This window comes from Camponotus vicinus, unplaced genomic scaffold, assembly GCF_025532165.1.
Source record: "Camponotus vicinus isolate PSW18456_S1 unplaced genomic scaffold, iyCamVici1.0 SCAF_6, whole genome shotgun sequence".
Lineage (NCBI taxonomy): Eukaryota > Metazoa > Arthropoda > Insecta > Hymenoptera > Formicidae > Camponotus > Camponotus vicinus.
In genome coordinates, this window is record NW_028141978.1 from 485,358 (window position 1) to 498,425 (window position 13,068).

At 36.6% G+C, this 13,068-nt stretch overlaps 1 protein-coding gene across 11 annotated transcripts in view; it reads right to left on the minus strand.

Moving 5' to 3' along the window:
- LOC145972657 (pleckstrin homology domain-containing family G member 5) overlaps window positions 1–13,068 on the minus strand; it is an 85,676-nt gene that overhangs the window by 48,813 nt on the left and 23,795 nt on the right. The window contains exon 2 of one of the 11 annotated variants that reach the window (XM_083101423.1): window positions 239–3,401. The exons of the other annotated variants lie outside the window; for them this stretch is intronic. Within the exon in view, the coding sequence (XP_082957549.1) occupies window positions 239–283 (45 nt within the window). The 5' untranslated portion in view covers window positions 284–3,401. The remainder of the gene's footprint in view (window positions 1–238; window positions 3,402–13,068) is intronic. 11 annotated transcript variants of the gene reach the window in all.

A 13,068-nucleotide genomic window follows, 5' to 3' on the forward strand; every position in this document is an offset into this window, starting at 1 on the left:
TTACGTCAAGGAAAAAGAAGCTCATCTATATATATGTATACAGTTAATTCTCTATCGCTCACTCGTGAACCACAAATTATGCGGTAAAATGCTTATCAATTTAAAAGAAATAAAGTGCTTATAAATTTTTTTTTCCCACCGCGCGTGTACATTTCAATCGAACGTTATCTTATAGAAAAATGGTTTAACGATGGAAAGGCTGGATAGAGAAATAGGTAGCGATGCGAGCGACGTTTACCTGAACGCGTCCCATCGGCGGCGACACCACCAAGAAGATCCTCATGGCCGCCTTGAGGAAGTCGTCCTGATTACGATTGGTCGTTTCCTGCAGAGCGGCCTCGGATATGCTCGAGCTATTGTGAGCGGTCTTGCGGCGCACCTTGCGCCTTATGCTGCCGACTAGCTTCCGCCAATCCTGACCGGACGACGACGACGACGACGACGCGGTACCGGCACCACCTCCGCCCCCGTGGCTGGCCACCGCATCCTGCTGGCCGGTCGCCGACGACGCCGACGATTTCTTCGAGGGGCTTAGATCGCGGCTGGGCCGTCGGCTCGGGGTACCGCGGCCAGAGGGGGTCCCTGCGGATGCGGACACCGTGGTGCTACCGGGTCCCACCACCACGTGCTGCCCGGCTACGAGGGCGCGATCGCCGCTGGGACTCGTCTGGGTCTCGTCGCCGCCACCGCCGGGCCTGTCGGGCCCCCCGTTTCCCCCGTTGCCGCGGTCGGCGCACGACGCGATCACGGGGTGACCCGATCGACCACCCCCGCTGCTCAATCGGCGGACGAGACCGCGTACGAGGCCGCTCTTGCGCGCCGTCGGGCCCTCCTCTGGCGCTTCCACTCTCTGGCTTAGTCGGGCACCGATTCAGAGAGAGAGATTCCCGGTCGACGACGACGCTGTCGCTACCCTTCTCTCTTGAGTTCGATCTTCTCTCTCCCTCGTTTCTCTCTTCGCTACTTCTTTACTACTCTGTGCGCGGTCTTGTTTTATCGAGAGAAGCGAGTATGCACGCGAGCAAGCACCGCGTGGTAATTTCTGCTCTCTCTTCTCGATGCGTTATATTCTTCCGAGCTTTCGCACTGTACAATTTTTACGGGCGCACGTTTCCTCCCGGGGCGATTTCCAGCCGCGGTGTTCCCTCGTCGTAAATTTTACAATCTACCCCCGTAGTCCTTCCGCGGGAAAAACATGGAAACTGATGTATATATCGCCGCGCGTCACAAGCGACTCGAGCTATTCGTGTACTTTTCTCCTTCGCGCTTCGTGCCGCATCGATTAAGTTTCCTGGACACCGCTCCGGCTTCTGGCAAACTTTCCGCTGCGTAATTTTTCAACACTTTTATCTTTTATTATTTTTTCAAGACACTCTCCGAGACGTTTGTCATAAAGAATGTTTTTAAGCTCCGCTAAATTATACGAATGCGTAAAGAAATGGCGTCCTCCTCCGCGGCAACCTACGACGATTAAGCTGATTGTGCCGACGGTAACGCGTTGCTTTCGAGCAATTTCAATTTTAAATTCCTTGTCACGACTCCAAATAAACACATCTCTCGTTGGCTTTAAAAATACGGTGTCTCTGCTAGTGCAGATAGCGGAAACGCGGTATGTTTCTTAACCAACGTCCCTCTCATTGATCCGCTTTTAGGCTCTCGTTTTTTAGCGTCTCGCTTCCAACATTCCATTTTGCATACCCTTGCGATAAGTTCGTATAATTACTGAAATAACAAATCGGAGATACTTCGGCTAGGTCCTTGGTAAAATCTTGATTAAAACTTGATAATTAACATAAAAAAACTTCAAATGTAAATTTCAAGTTTATTTTTCCCTCAAATCTCACGCAGAATTTCCAAAGTTTTAATAGTTGATAATGCTTTTTCGAAACAATGTTTTATTCCTAGACTCTTCGCGCGATAAGATTATAATAACGCAGCCGTTCCATGGCAAAAGACACAAGCTGTAGATTTTCAAAATGCGTTTCGGTTGAGCAAATATTCCACGGAAAAACTTTTCATCTTTCACGTCAAAGTTCACGTTTCGAAGATTATGGCCGGCTAACTCGAGAGAGAGCACGTATTCCTCATGCTCGTTTCTATGAGATGTCACGTTCCGTGTCTCACATAAATGGAAGGTTACATTAAACGTACGTGAGGGAACAGGTATCGTGATCACGGTAGATGGATCGATTTCCGAGGTTATCGACACGGCTGTCAACGAGCAGGCTTCTTAGGCTTCTTCACGCGTTTTCACTTATAGCGAACTTTCAGCACGCCTCATTTCCCACGTACATTACTTATAGTTTGTTCTCGTGCGATTTCTCCTTTTAGCTTACTCGCATTTAATTAAATAATTATAATTGCAATATTCGAATTGATCGAGTACATCACATATGTGATTATCGTTTCAATTTTATTTCTTTGCAAGTAACTTTATCTATGATTTTATATTTTAATCTTAATTTAAAAAAAAATTATCGCCGATAAAATGTGACATATATTCAAAATTATTGCATCTTAATTACTTTGTCGTATTTTGTTTTTTGTTCTTTTTTGATTCGATATTCGAAAGGTGTCGGAAATGATTGGCACTCAAGCTCTATCTTCGTTATGAGTTACATGGATTTGTTTTACATTAATCTCAGTAAAATCTACTCGGAAATGTGTAGACATCGCCGAGATAATTCCGTCGTTGATATTACTTTGCTCAGGTACGCTATGCTAGATTAGGAGGTGCATGACGCTACTGCAAGTTCGAGAGTGAAATCCGGATTAACGCGCTATTCTTGATTTCGCTCACGATCACGTGATCTTGTACCGGGTGTGGGCAGGTACGGCGAGTCGAACGGTTACAACTTTAATTGAAATTTCCTCGTGAAGTAAGCTTCTGCGGCCTGTTCAGAATCAGATTAGTCGGCGAAAATCTGCGGAAGAGATTTGTACACGTCGGGTCCGGTTGAATCACACGGTACAGCGCGTAATTTCTTGATAATCCGAGCTCTTATTGCGTAAGGATTCGGTTCGGGGGAACCTGGCCACGGGAAAAGCCGAGAGTTGCTTTTTCGAGTTTGTTAAAGGCGCGAATCGGGCCAAGGGCGTTCACGTATCTCGAAGGGTTCGCGAGGTAGGTAGCGTTGCTATCCTTCGAATGATCGATCGGCGTTTCAAGGCTCGCCGCCGGTGAAATAACTTGGCGCGATCCCTCGGACTTTCCCACCGAGAAATCGATCGAACGTTTTGCCAGTAATTATCATCCGTTTTTCGATAGTGTGATATTTCTTGATTACACGCTCGTTTGCCCTTAATCACTTCTCTTTCTCATTTCAACTCTTCGTGTTTTCTTCAAAGTATGAGAGAGCATTCTTTAATTTGCGACGACAGCCTGATGTAATGCCTGGCATCTGCATAACGAATCGATCGTGTCTATTAAGAAGTTTATTACTAGATTACAAAATGAGAGACACGCCTGATACACCAGATATAATTGCGATAAAAGAGTGGAAAATCGAGTCTCGCAAGAAAGATGGATTTTTTAACTTTTTACTTAGGCATAGTTAATGATTTTGTATATATAAATAGAAATTTAATTATACACTTAAATTTAATTATCTTCTAATTTTATTCATTTCGAGTCTATGCAAAAAACTGTAAAAAAACTAACGTTAAGATTTTCTTAGAAAAAATTAAATTCGCACACACACACACACACACACACACACACACACACGTATTTTATATCATCTCTCTCATTTTTAAATTTATAGATAATTTGAAGATGGATTTTTCAGATTGGAAACTTTTGTTTAAGTTTTATCTCGATTTGCAAAAATACGATAGACATGTACTAGCGAATAGAAATTAATTGTGCAATCTAAATATTTCTTCATTTTAATGAGACAATGCGGAGAATTCGCAGTATTGGACACCACAAAGGACATTCTGACCTACCCTGAAGGCATCGATAGGATCAATTGCAAACAGAGCAAGATACGATTAAATGATTTTGGCACGGATTTGCGGGAAACTTTGGCTCTATCTGGACGTTACAGCGATGGACAAATTATACCATAATATCAAACAATTACATTGGATCTAATACGCTTTATTCATAAGATGTCTCTCTCTAAAATCATTTCGTTTGCAGATTCCGTAATTAATTTAAAATTGATTTTTCTTTGCAGTAAAAATTTAAAACGATTTCTATTCATATAGCTAAGATTTAAACAAATTATATTTAAATATTCGATAATTATGAAGGTATAAATTTAAATTGACAGCATTTCACACCTAGCAATAAACCAAAGTAAAACAATGAAAGATAATCTTCAGATTATAATGAAATTAAAAGACAACCATGTGGTATTTATGGCTTCTATTATATGGGATATTTATCAAATTCTCGGAAAACATAAGGCACACGCTGGATATTATGAATATTTCCATCTCATTATATTAATGTAATAGCATTTATCCGATTATATTACCTAGCATTATGTTTTAAACCGTCAAATGCGTTATATAAACGTCATAATAAATCCCTTTGCTATTCTATTAAAATATTCGAAATAAAAACATGTAATTTATTTTAATGAGATTACAGAGAACAATTTTTGCTTGAAAAAATGTATTTATTTAAAATAATTTTATATTGTATAAAATATATGTATTAAATCTCTCTATTTTTTTCCTTTTGTTTTGTATATTTTCATAAATATATAAAATAGAAAAAGTTAACAATTTTTCAGCAATTGTAAAACAATTATTAAAAAAAAGGAAAGACGAAGGAAAATGGGAATGACGCGCTTTTCGAGTGCAATGTAATTTGAAATTCAAACTCAAAATATGATTTTAGAACTCGTGTTTCAGATATCGTCGTAGGAGAGAAGGGTATCACTCGTGGAGACTAATTAATCGAGCGTGTGAGCGCTTGAATTTAGGTCACCGAGCAAGATTCGGCGGTTGAAGTTGCATCGGCACAATTTCTATGTGAAATTTAATTGAAGAGCTAAGATGTCACTGTTGGAAATGGTCACGTCTTCAAAGGTCATGTTCTTGTGCTTTCTGTGGAAAGAAATGACGATTTTAGGACAAGTATGCTAAAATACCTCATCGAAAACTTGACACGCAATTTATATATATTGTCGGTTTTAATTAAAATATAATAAAAAATTTTACATCAATTATTTTATAATGTAATATTTTAAAACTAATTTTCCAAATATTTTATCAAAGAAAACATGTTTTGCAATCTCAATTCCAAGAGCTTAAAAAATAAAACCTGAAGTATATTTAATATATTGTCGGTTTTAATTAAAATATAATAAAAAATTTTACATCAATTATTTTATAATATAATATTTTAAAACTAATTTCCTAAATATTTTATCAAAGAAAACATGTTTTGCAATCTCAATTCCAAGAGCTTAAAAAATAAAACCTGAAATATATTTAATTATATTTTTAAACGATTAATTACAAAATATCGCTGTCTTTAAAGCATTTGACACATGTGACTGTACTACGCTAATCCTTTCGCACGAAATAACTGAGATGCTATTAGAGAGTGCAAGTTTATTCGAAAGCCGCTACAATCTCGATAAGTATCCTCATCTAGAGACAATGCACGAAACTTACGAAGGACACTTTAAAGCACGCGCGTCTCGGCTCCATAAAATCAATTGGAAGTAGCCCGAGACCTAATTAAGTTCTCGCTTGATACGAGCGTAATGGCGTGACTTGTATAAAAAATGATCATGTGCATGCATCAACGAAATTCCGAACGTGCCTGACGAGTGTTGCGAAGAAGCCGACATGCATCCGGAATTTCAGTTTCGCGAGACATCGGGACGAATGCTTACCCGCATCGAAAATTCTCGGCTGAATGTCAGGAATTCGCGATCTGACTTTCGCAAATGGTGAAATTCCTATCATATTACACAGACCTGTTATGGATCCTCCATTACCAATTTAACTGTTTCTCTGTTTCACGAGTCTGACGGAAATGGGTCAGCATAATAGAAAGGCCGCGAATCAAAATGTGTGTGCATAAGTTTTTAATTATAAATCGATTTGTACATAGTAGTTTTTCTTCTATATGATTTTTCTCATATATATGTTGTCTAAAACTATCATATCGATCCTTTTATTTCTACTGTAATGGACACCACTTTATTTTGTAATTTATATAATATTTTGTATTAAAGAGAGAAAATATAATATATGTATTGCGCCTCACACACACGATGTATCAAATTTCTCTTTGTATCAAATTATAACACAATAATGTACACGATTTTTTTCTTTCTACTTGCTCATTACGCTAGAATAAAAATTAAGATCCAAGCAAATTAATAGTACTCGCTCGGTAAATTTGTTTCATCCATTCCGATGGACATATTAATTTCTTTTATCTTTTATATTTTTTTACGTTATCAATATCCGTAATATAATTATGTGGCGTAATATAATTAAGTTAATTAAAAAAATATGATTGGACTTTTCAATTAAAATATCTCAGAAAATGTGAACAATGCGTATCGTTGATATAATTTTTTAATTTTTATATATTATACGGAATGAGAAATATATCATGTATCAGAAATTTAAACCTCGTGCGGTAAATCGCGGATTTCATCTTTACAATGATTCGATGTAACCCATTTATGTCAGTTTGTGATGTTTTGCTTTTTCATGCTATTAGCTGATCAAACATAGAAACGATTAAAGAGAAGAAAATGTATCCTTAAAGAACTGTTTTTTGCACACGGTAAGAATGATCTTTTAATTCACTCTTTTCGCTGGGAATTTGCGAGTCATCTTCTATAATGAAAGAACTTCTTCGACGCTTTAATGTTTATAAACATACATCTCCCGTCGCAGCCGTTCCTTCTTGCGGAAAAAAATGTATAATCGCACCGTGATGAATCATAGATTTTTGCAGCCATTCATGTTAAAACATTTCAAAAGTATTTTAAGTCTTTCATTCAGGAAAATCTAATACCAACAAAAATTAGTAATGTGTGATGGAATTTTTCTTTGAAACAGATTTTTGAAAAACACCAACAGACTTCGAAAAAGTTCAGTATGATTTTAAAAGAATAAAAAACGTCCAATTTTCGAAGTGCGCACTTCTGAACGAAAAATCACTCCTGTCTAAATGAACGACCATCATGGCAGGCTGCCAATGGACGAATGTCAATTTCAATATCATTGAAGAACCTTCTATTGAAAGTCGATCATTAAAACTGCGTCCCAGGTGGTACGACGTGAGCGTTTCCCCCATTGTCGCGAAATGTCACGTGAAATGCCGCTCGCGCTCCTAAATATTCACTTGACGAGAATTAATTACATTCTCTCGCGCAAATCCCGGTTTCCAGTACGAATTTTCACCCAGTATCTATGCGAAAGGATCAAATTTCCCAATACAGAAAGAATTACTCGAGTATTGTACTTTTTCATTTGTTAGCTCGCAGTTCAATCGAGGTATTTTACACACTATAATAGTAGAAGTAAAATTTATGAAACAGAAATACACTTGATAAAATCTGAAAATACATCTCATTTAATATAATTTATATACATTTTGAATTATTAATATAACCGTTTTATCTCTTTTTATTATTATTGAAGATTTATCGCAGACGTTATTGATAAGTTTCAAATTTCGATATTTCACATTTAAATTTACTGATAAATATTAAACTTTCTAAAAAAGAAAATTGTAAATTAGATCGTTATTTCTTAATCAATATTTTTATTTCTTTTTTCTTAAATTAAATGGCAAAGAAAAATGAGGATCTCGGAAATTAAAATTTAATCATTAAAAGAATATTTCTCAAAATATCTCTCTATTTATTTCACGTTTCGTATACACAATCACTATCAATGCGGAGCTATCGAAATTCTATAAGATGTACAAAGAACTTGATTCGAAGCAAATTGATTGAGCAATTGCATTTTGCGCGATTCAGAAAGAGATTATCTCCGTTGAGATGTCTCGTTTGCGAAAAAAAGGTGTGTGTGAGTTTCTTTCAATGAAAATGAATTGCTCGAGCTAGATTCGTCGATGTACTTCGACGGTCAATAAAGAACGATGCTAGGACGTTGATCGATTACGCGATTCGTGGCGCAAAAAAATGACTTTCACTGATGTACTCTCTCCCAAATTCCATTTTTTATCAACATTCCTAACGTAAAAGGAATCCGTGGGACGATTCATTCATTCAGAATGAGACAGAATCTCTGACACGACGATGAAGAATGAATGTATCGATCATGTCACCGGTGATATCACTTCATTGGACTTGCCCTAATTAGTTTCGTCCAGTCCCTAATCTACTCTCTATGGACCTTAACGTTCGATATAATCCGATATAGGCAGAACTATTTATACAGGAACCAGTAATGCAATAATCATTCATCTGTCGAATTCAAACAAGATTATCACCAATAATGAACATCCTGGCGCGAGACCTTGAATCTTATTTCTCGTGTCAATAAACAAGACGTATTGCGCAATATTGTTTAAGAAGTTAAACAAGAAAAAGGAATGCAAAGTAAAACCAACAAAAATTTACGATAGTATATTTCACATTTATTTTGAATTTCACTCTTTTTGATTCGGTCGTACGTGCCTTCACCGATTTTCTCGAAAATCATTCGCTTTTTCCCTTTCCACTCGGAGGGAGTTATTCTCATCGATCATTGCCATTCGAATCTATTCCCAGCTTGCATAGAAAGTTTCTCTCGAGAGTAGATATACTGATTTTGCGATTGACTCTTTATAGTTGGCAAAATTTCATTTTATATTCTAAAATCTTCCGCAACCTTTTGTTCTTTGGAGTTTTCAATCGACTCCTGTGAAATACCGCCTCATCGATTTTAAGTATTTTATTAACGTTACGACGAATCCAGATAACTGTGAAATGTCAATTTCAATCGTGGTGCAAAGTAACTTTGAAATTATTCTGTCACTATACAGGGTGTCCCGAAACTAACGCTTGATATTTTAAAGGCAGATTCTCTGGCCAACTTAAAAACGATTTTTCCTCAGCGAAAATGTCGAGGGAGATCTTTATTTTTTGCATATTCCCAATTTTTGTCATGTATCTTTCTAACTAAGCCTTAAATTAAAATTCTATTAAAGTAAACTCTACCTAAAATTAACTAAAGAATGTGACTTTATTAATATTTTATTCCCATAAGCCTTAGTTTGCGAAAAACCCTTTATTTTCAATCGTTTATAACTCAAAAACTATTAGTGCCGCGATATTTTCGCTGAGGAAAAATCGTTTTTAAATTGGCCAGAGAATCTGCCTTTAAAATATCAAGCGTTAGTTTCGGGACACCCTGTATAATATCGATTTTTATGGGATTAAGTAACATGTTTCTGCACTTTCATTATCGAAATATCGATAATGTAAAAGGACTTTTTATGAAATAAATAATAAATTAATTAATTGTCTAAATTATTAATATTTGTTAAGAATTATTGATTAGAATTCAGTTTTTAATTTGTATAATAATTTTATCAGTATGTGTGGGTATGTGAAAATTATTCTACACAACGAGTGTTAAAAAACGATCCATTACTCTGACCTTGTTTGTGTGATCAAAAAGTCAAACGATAACGTCGGGTGTGTATGTGACGTCAATAATGAAAAGCCGTGTACAATATTTATCTGTTGGACTACTATTTTGATTGCCTGACCTTGCTGTCATTTTTTTTCGCAATGCCATCGTAGATTAAAATCTTGAAACAATTTATGTGGTTAAGTAGACGGAAGTTTATGTAAAATGAATATGCAACTTAAGCGCGGACAATGAAAAACTTTCACCCAACTTGTTTCCTTAGAAAATTCGTGCGCGAGCTCTTGAGACTTTTACGCGATCAATTTTGTTTCGTAGAAACGACCGGCTGTTTTCCCATTTTGCTTCGATTGGTGATTAATCTAGCGTAAAGTTCAAGACTTCTCGTATGAGAATCTACAAAGTCTTATATATTTTTCGCATACCTTCTTCGAAACTTGATAAACCAAGCTTGCGTCTATCAATTCGCGCTGTAAATATAACTAAATTTGAAAACTTGTAGCAATTTTATAAAAACATTGACACGCGAGATAATATACTTTCTAGCGGAGCGTAATATTTAATGTTGCTGTAAAGAAATTTATTAATTTTGTTTTTCTAAAATAATATATTGTAATTTAAAAATAAAATTCTACTCGTATAATAAGCTTTAAAATTAAAGATTTTTTTCAAAATATGCACGTTTTAAAATTAGAAAAGTATAACAGTAATATCTGAGGTACTTTCCTCAAAATAATAATGTATGTTTTCAAGATATTCAAATATATATTAAATTAAATACTTTCTACAATAGTAGAAATATTTTTTGCGCATTTCGAATCGATGTACAACTAAATGCAAGATTGCATAATACCATCGCACACGGACACACCTTGACGCGTTGAGTGAGTCATTACGCGCGGGAATTGTACAGGCATATGGTGGCGTCGCTTCGCATAAGAGACCTCGAGTTCCGTTAACATGCGAATAATACCCCTTATATATGAAATCGTGTTCGCCATATGTGCGCGAGACCGGACGTAATGCGACGATATTTGTTAGCCTTCATGCAAATATTCGCCAAGAAATACGAAATTGCACGCTATTGAACCTTCGACTTGGAGCAAAGTGAGCGAGAAAAACGAAAATATCCATTAAGGATCATAATTTTAAAAGAGCTTTGTTATTCAAATGTCATCGTCAAATATCATGCATACCATCTAGTTGTCAAAGCATTTGTCTCGCAAATCACGAATCAACTCAGGTCAATCAATAGAGGATTGTTGAGGGAAAGATATTAAAGATATCAAAAATATTATTGTTGATATTAGATTGTCAATAATATTAGAATTAAAATAACGTGAATTAACGAATGAAAATGTGATGGAATGCTAATTAAAGTGAAAATGAGAGCAATTTTACGCGCGCTAATGGTTTGGCTGTAAAAGGCATCGCGTTCGCGGTGAATGTGATTTCATGAATGTAGCAACGCGAACGTTTCTTCCGAAAATAGCAATGCATCAAAATCGCGACTCCATACACGTCGTGACACACGACAAGTGCAACACGAGTTGTGGAGCGATGGAGAGAATCGAAATTGCGGTCTACGCAATGACCACATTGAATGCGGCGCCGGTGGGTAATAGAGGGACAATACGGGAGAATTGAGTGCCGGAACTCAGGGCGGCATAAATCAGTTTTCAATAAAGCAAAACATTCAATATATATCGGCCAAGCAAGAATGCAACACGCCGTCTCTACGCGAATATATATGCGAATATCGCATTCGGTGCATCAACAAATGCATCGCTCCGAAAATTTTCACCTATATATGCATATATATTATATGGAACCTACGCACTTAATATTTGTATGATATTTTTACCTTGCACTTGTTTTCCTCACTCGAATATATTTCCGAGAAAACAATTTTTTAACTCGAGTGTTTACTGTAGTTGCAAGTTTTGTGTAATAATTGTATACAGATATAATATTAATGCGATATGCGAGTTATATTACAAGAGTTCAATAATTACAGAAAGAAAAATTATTAAAATATCGTAAAGAGGATAATTGTAAACTTTGACGCGATACAATTTCAAGCGTTCGCGAAAAAAAGTCTCCGATACTCGAGAGTGTAAAAATAAATGATACTTTTCTACGAGTCGAAAATACAGTTGAAATAACGAAACAGTTAGACAGTTTAAAATTAAAGACAACAATTCCGTAAATTACAAAAGTCTCGGTATTATTTCAATACGTCATTAGAAATAGTTCAATAATAGACGTTTCACATGCAACCTCGTTGCCATAATATTGGACTCTTCTTAGCGATGATAACCGCACAATTCTTTTCCAGCGTTTTTCCCGCATCTATCCATATAATACAATAGACGTACTATCTCCAGAAGGTTCTCCAAGCAGAAAGAATCGTCGAAAATGCCGATAGTTTCCAGCGAGATGGAAACTACGAGTTGTCGGAGGTGGTTATTCGTTTTCCGCGAGAGGGAAAATACATCGTCCGGAGATCGTATCTCGTAATTATCGATTGTGTCGTCAGCTGTGTGCTGGCTCGTCAAGCGTCGCTGTCGCAAAGTACAGCTCCACGCGTCGCGCAAATCGCTGCGAAATTGATAGCCGAGCCGCGGACAGGGACAGCATGCGCCAGTTTGCCAAGCGGTACCAAGCGGATTCGAGATCGAATGCAGTCCGCGTGTTTAACGACTTCGGCGAAGCACACGACGGATCGATAGAGAGTTCGATCGGAACCAACAATGGCGCGTTTCTCTACTACTAGAAACTGTTAATTTATGCAGCAGTCTTGCCCTACGCAATCTTTCCCCACATGTCGACATGTCTATCTATCGCGAGGGTTATATAGGTACCATGCTGTACATATCGTATCTTTTTATATCAATATATATGTATATTGTATTTCAAAGAGTAATATTTCCAGAAAGATAAATCAATTTTGTCGGGGAAAATTGTCTCATTCCGTTTGTGAAAAGATAATCCGATATTATAATAATGTCCACGTGACGTTTCGAAAATTATTCCAATTACTCGAATTGTATATATCTCTACGCGATGTTTTTCCGAAAAATATAATCGTTCGAAAAGAGAGAAAGTTTGATATACAATAGATGGTATGTAATTTATATTTAATACGATAGAATTCGAGATTCAATTGTTCGAATATATTATATCGAAACATGGCAATTAAGAGCAGTGAAAAAATGGCATCGACAAAGCGGAATCCAGTGATTGATTATCGCGTGTTATAATCCGTCATTTTATTAAATATATAAACAATGTAAAAGGAATATTTAAAGATGAAAAATTGACACGCAGCTCCGCGAGTTCAATTTATATTGATGTTATGTTTCTCTCTAATCCTAGTTTCCTCTCGCATTCTACTTAAAAATTTGCAACATCCGCAAAATGTCTGCTTGCAATCCGCTCAAACGATTCAGTTATTGTTGATGCTGTAAGCTATATCGA